Raw genomic sequence first — 5898 nt, 5'->3', positions numbered from 1 at the left:
TATGAAATTATTTTATATGCTACGTATTTCTAATCGAAATTATATAAACTTTGCATCATGTCGAGTCAAAATGAAATTTAAAAAAATGACGTATATTATTTAATAATTCCTCCACTTACCCTTGATTCAACAAGACTTACACATGTAGTACGCAGTAGTTACATATTTTCTATATCTTTTTTTGTGACTACACTTGATACCCACCATCCACTTATAAATATACCATTTAGAAGAAGAAGAAAAATTCAGAAATATTTAACTTCCATTTATTTATAGTGTTTGTAAATGTATATGCATTTTTAAAAAAAAAGAGGATTGAAAGAAAAGTTATCATATGGTTTCAAAAATATCCCAAAAACCCTAACATAAAATGACATTTAAAAAAATAGAAAAAAAGAATATTAAGAGAATTACAGCTGCTTTTTTTTCTTAAAATACCTCCATATTATAGAAAAATCGTTGGGCGGGTTCCATTGATTAAAGTTTTTATCAGGTGCAAGGTGCAGATTGTTGATCGTCTTGTACCAGGCGAGGTTCGGACAACCATTCTCAAAATCTTGTCTTTTATACCATGACGCAATGATGTATTGATCGTTTACGTCATTTGTAATTCTTTAAACTTCAAAAACTATACTTTAATCAGTTTACTGGAATTTTTGGATTATGTGATTATGTTTTGATTACCATATGTTGAACATACGTTGAACATAAGAAATTTACCACAGTATATTTAACATATGTTTCAAAAGTATGTTGAACATATGTTTAAAACATATGTTGAACATATAGCAGACTCAAAATATATGTTGATCATATGTTCGTGGTTACCATATTATGTTTAACATATGTTGAATTGATTGTTTCAAACATACGTTTACTTGCACGTAAGAAAATGTTCAACAGCTCAATTTCCCTGAACCCAAAACTTAGGTGGTTTACCTGACACTTAACAAAAAACTTTTTAAAAAATAATAAAATTATACAGGTAAAAGCACATCCATATTAATTACATTTTAATAAAATTAACATAATATGAATTCATATTATTTTAATTCATTGAGGGAAAAAAAATACGTTAATTTATTGTAAATCAGTGAACAATAATTTCATATTAAGCTTGATATAAATAACACTATATTAATGTTTTTTAACAAGTGCACTGCATGTTAAAAAAATAATTTCAATAACATATATCAGGATAAATTTGAACGTATATCTATTTAAAAGAATCAAGATGATCATTTCTTGTAGAAGCTTGCAAAAAGGGGGTGGGGGTGATTTTGTAATTCTTCACCCTTCCCCTTTTACAAAGTTAAAAATTTGTATTTCTTGAACATTGCATTTCGAAAACAAAATTTATTAAGTACGAGGGTTGATCCAAAAGGAATGCAACAACTGCTATAAAATGTTTAATAATCAAAAGTTTTCAACAAAACTTTATATAATAATACCTCTATGTATTTTGACTTTTGTCTTAAAATTTCATTAAGATATATGCGATACTTTATAAAATAGTAAAATATTTACATCCACCAAAGGTTTTTTCCTTTATTTCTTGTAAAAATCCATTGCTCGTAATACCGGTGTAAACCTACCCTACATTTCTCAAAGTAATCTGCCCGCGTATGAATATGCACATTCTTTGGACTACTTTTTAAAAGTACTTCCAAATGTAAACAAACGTATTTTGACGGTGCTTAATGACATGTCAGTCGAAATCTTAATAAATTATGAAAAATAAATGTTCATTTTGTTGTCATTTTTTGTTACTTTTCATTACTAACATAACCATATACAAAATCGTTTGCAAATGTGATGTATATTTCATTACAATGGCTAGTTCTCAGGGCCAGCATCAGTTTGGTCACTTTGATTTAGAAATGGAGTTTGATGAATTCTCTTTTAATGAAGAAGATTTCGACTTTGCGACAATCGATTTTGAACATTTAGATATGTTGTGTAGTAGTAAACTTGAAAATATCACAGAAAACCTTAGTATTCCTGCATTATCTGATCTCCCCAAACCTGAGACTCCTGCAACCCCTCTCAACATGCTCAAGCCCAATAGATTCAAAGAAACTACAGATGAAGAAGTGAACAAAATTTTTGAAGCTCGCCAAACTGCAGGAACCAAGAAAAACACTAACTGGGCGTGTAAAATGTTTCAAGGTAAATATGAGATGTATACATGTAAATACTGCAATACAAAAGTGTTAATTCATAAAAACATGTATCATAAAAGAGAGCGATGAAGACTAACTTTAAATTAAAAAAAAATATGGGAAATTGGCATTACTATTCATTTCTAATTTAAAAAAAAAAATTGCCAACAACAGGGATTGAACCTGTTCCTCTTTCCTCTTTATAAAGGAAAGTGTGCACCAATACACCATATCAGCATTCAAATGTGAAATGAATATAATATGTAATATCAATATTTCTGTCGAGAATAGATCTACTCATACACAGCATAATAAATCTAACAAAATCATTCCATGCAAAAATAAAAAAAAAAATGAAGAAAAATGTAATACATAATACGATATCTTGTCTATTAGACTGGGGCATTGAGAGAAGAGGGGAACCTGTAGATTTACAAACAATCTCACCAAATCAACTCAATAGTCTCCTCGAGAAATTCTACTGTGAGGCAAGGCCCTTAAAAAATGGGGAACTTTATCATAAAAATACTTTGAAAAACTTAAGAGGAGCTATAAACCGAAAACTGGCAGACCTAAAGAGAAACATAGACATTGTTAAAGACAAAGATTTTAAAACATCTAATGGAGTTCTACATGGTTTGTTGAAAGAGCGTGTTAGGGAGTGCACCTCAAAATCTACACAGCACAAGGATCTCATTGAAAAATGTGATATGGAGAAAATAATTACTTACTTCAAGGATGCGCAGCTTAACCTCATCATTCTCCGACAATGTGTTTACTTCCATATTGCAATCCACTTCATTTCTAGGTGCCAAGAATTTCATCACCAACTGAAATTGGATTCATTCTCTTTTCATACTGATGAAACAGGTACATATGTTACACTTAACCATGAAATACAACAAAAAAATCACCAAGGTGGTTTGGGAAATGTGGAAATGAACACTGATAAACGAATGTATGCTACAAATGCAGATTCTTGCCCTGTAAAAATGCTTCAACTACTAATTGAAAAAACGGATGAATCTGCCTCGTCTCTGTTCAACAAATACAAGTCAGAGTCAGTTTCTCTACCAAGAAGTACAACAAAATGGTACATGGATGCCCCCCTTTCCAAACGAACATTTTCAAACTTTATGAAAGATATCAGCAAGGCGGCTTGCCTTTCACGTATATATAAAGGACATTGTTTAAGGGCGACTGCCATCCAACATCTCAATGATGAAGGCTACGAAGCTAGACACATAATGTATATGTCAGACCACAAAAATGAAGGTTCCTTAAGATCTTATAACAGAAAAATTTCATCGACACAGAAAAAAAATCTTAGCTGCACTTTGTCAAAAATAATGAACCCTACAACAAATGAACATGATGAACAAATCGGTACCTCAAAATTAGAATTTCCTCTGCCACTTGCAAATGATGGAACTATGGTACCTGCTTCAACAACCTCTCTAACCGGTCTCTCATCACAATCTGTTCACAACCTTGCTTTGAATAGCAAATCTTCGACCCGCACCTCTGCACTTGTTCAGAATTCGTCCTTCATGAATTGTGAGATCCATTTCCATCACCACCATGACCACGCTGTACAGGAGCCAAATAACACAACCTAAAAAAAAAAGATTCCGCGTCCTAGTTACATGGAGTAAAATAAAAACGTTGAAAAATTACTTTTTCAATTTATTGTTGAAAATTTTTTCAATACAGCTTATTAAATCGTGTTTACAATCAATTTTTGGTTGCTTATTTTATTCATTTGAACTTTAACTCTGTGGCCTATTTTGATGACCGATTTAGTTCGATGACGTTGAACTTCCATATATGGAAGTAATCTTCAATGGCTTTTCCATCGTTGAAACTTACAACAAAACAAATGCATAATACTATGTTTCACATTCTTGAATGCTTAATGTGAAAGACGGATATAAATATAAACAATAAAATGTCTTTCTTTGTTTGTTAGTACGGGAATTAACGGTCGAAGCTATTGCAGAAAAAAAATTACATAACCCGCTTACGCGGGTTATGTATTTTTTCTGCAATAGCTTCGACTGTGAATTCCCGTACTAACAAACAAAGAAAGCATTTTATTTTTTAAATAAACACAACCTTGGATCTCGTCTATCGCCGCACGGCAAGAATTTGCAGACGCCGTTACAGTGGCTGCAACGTTATTGTTGACAAACCAATCGTGTAGAATCGTTCGTGTAACGTGCGTGATCGTTCGTGTAACCTGCGAGATCGTGCGTGTATCAGACTCAATCGTTTGCGGTTTTAATCGTGCGTGATCGTGCTTTAAGAAACGTGTAAATTTCGTTTTGTAAGTTTTTATCGGAATGTTATTTGTTATACAAGCATTTCTCTTCTCTCTCTTTTTTTTTTAAATCCAAATAAGATAAATGAAGCACGATTAACATAATTGAAAGCAGTACGAACTAATTATCGCTTGGAAATAAGCAATATAGCAAGTCGTGCAATATTGTGTTCTCGTCAAATAGCGTGATTTTTGTGATAAACCGTGTTTAGATGTTTAATGATTTTTTTCTCTGATGTTAATTATGTTTACTGCTAATTATGGTCAAGATATTTTTAAAATCAATAGATTAAAAATAGATATTTTTACAAATGAATAATAAACAATTCTCAATGCTTACATAAATATTTAGTCGGCGAATGTACATGTAGACTATATGATTGTCCGGGTTTCGTTTATCAATATTTATCTCTGGAGCTTACTTTTAATTATTTTATGATTTCTGCAAATAAATGATTTGAAAAATAATTGTTGATTTTAGAGATTTACAAATGGAAACATGGATATAACTTATAATATAATTCATTTTCATGCCATTTTTTTTCCACAAACTTATCCCTTTCTGCATATTATGAAGTCCATTTCAATCAAACCGCACGGTCCACCTACATGTACATCTTCTGATAGAACGAAAAAAAAATCAATTTTCTTAAGTCGGAGAATTATGTAAATAATTATTTGTAATCTAAAATATATAAAGGTCTTAAATGTATTTAGTTCTAGAAATATCCATTTCTATTTTTTTTTTCATTTTTCAAAGTCGATGAAATAAAAGCAATAATTATTTGAAATCTAAAATAAGTATTAAGCCTTATTTCTTTTTAAAAATATGCATTCCTAAAGAATTTAAACTATTTTGCATGAAGAATCGTGCGTTTGCGTTAGCAATCATGTAAGATCGTGTAACGTGTAGAATCGTGTGCGTGAAGGATCGTTCGTGTAACAGATTTTGTCGCGCGTTAATCGTGCGGAATCGTTCGTGTAACGTGATCGTTCGTGTGACTTGTCAACAATAACCTTGCAGCCACTGTATCACGTTTCTCTTCGACACTCATTTCGAATCTTATGATACATAAGATTTGCGCAAAAAGGAATAAATTTAGAAATAACAGTTGGACAAAGTTCAAATAATTTTAATACTACAACTCAAAACAAGACAGTTTATAGCAAAATGGCAGTAAAGATTATCAAATGAAGCAGGTGAGAGGTTAAAAAGATATTCGGATGAACTGAAGATGAGTGCCGAAAAGTAACGTCATAACGGCGCCGGTAGCATTCTTGCCTTGCGGCGACAGACAAAACCTAACGTTGTGTTTATTTTAATAGCTCTAGAAGTATTTTATACAATCAAATGAAATTTTTAGGCAAAAATTAAAATAGATAGGGGTATTTGTATGTGAAATTTTGTTGATAACA

General features: G+C 31.5%; 1 protein-coding gene across 1 annotated transcript; it reads left to right on the top strand.

The window, feature by feature from the left end:
• Positions 1–1832: 1832 nt before the first annotated feature.
• On the top strand, positions 1833–3781 carry LOC133180682 (uncharacterized). The gene is made up of 2 exons (XM_061315148.1): positions 1833–2169; positions 2559–3781. Exons 1-2 carry the CDS (start codon positions 1833–1835, stop codon positions 3779–3781), a joined length of 1560 nt encoding a protein of 519 aa, XP_061171132.1.
• The last annotated feature ends 2117 nt before the right edge of the window (positions 3782–5898 follow it).

Source organism: Saccostrea echinata, unplaced genomic scaffold (assembly GCF_033153115.1).
Source record: "Saccostrea echinata isolate AGI-Se365-2 ecotype Australia unplaced genomic scaffold, CSIRO_AGI_Sech_v1 ptg000007l, whole genome shotgun sequence".
Taxonomy (NCBI): Eukaryota; Metazoa; Mollusca; class Bivalvia; order Ostreida; family Ostreidae; genus Saccostrea; species Saccostrea echinata.
The sequence above is the reverse complement of the archived record's forward strand: the minus strand, read 5'-3'. Positions and strand labels throughout refer to the sequence as shown.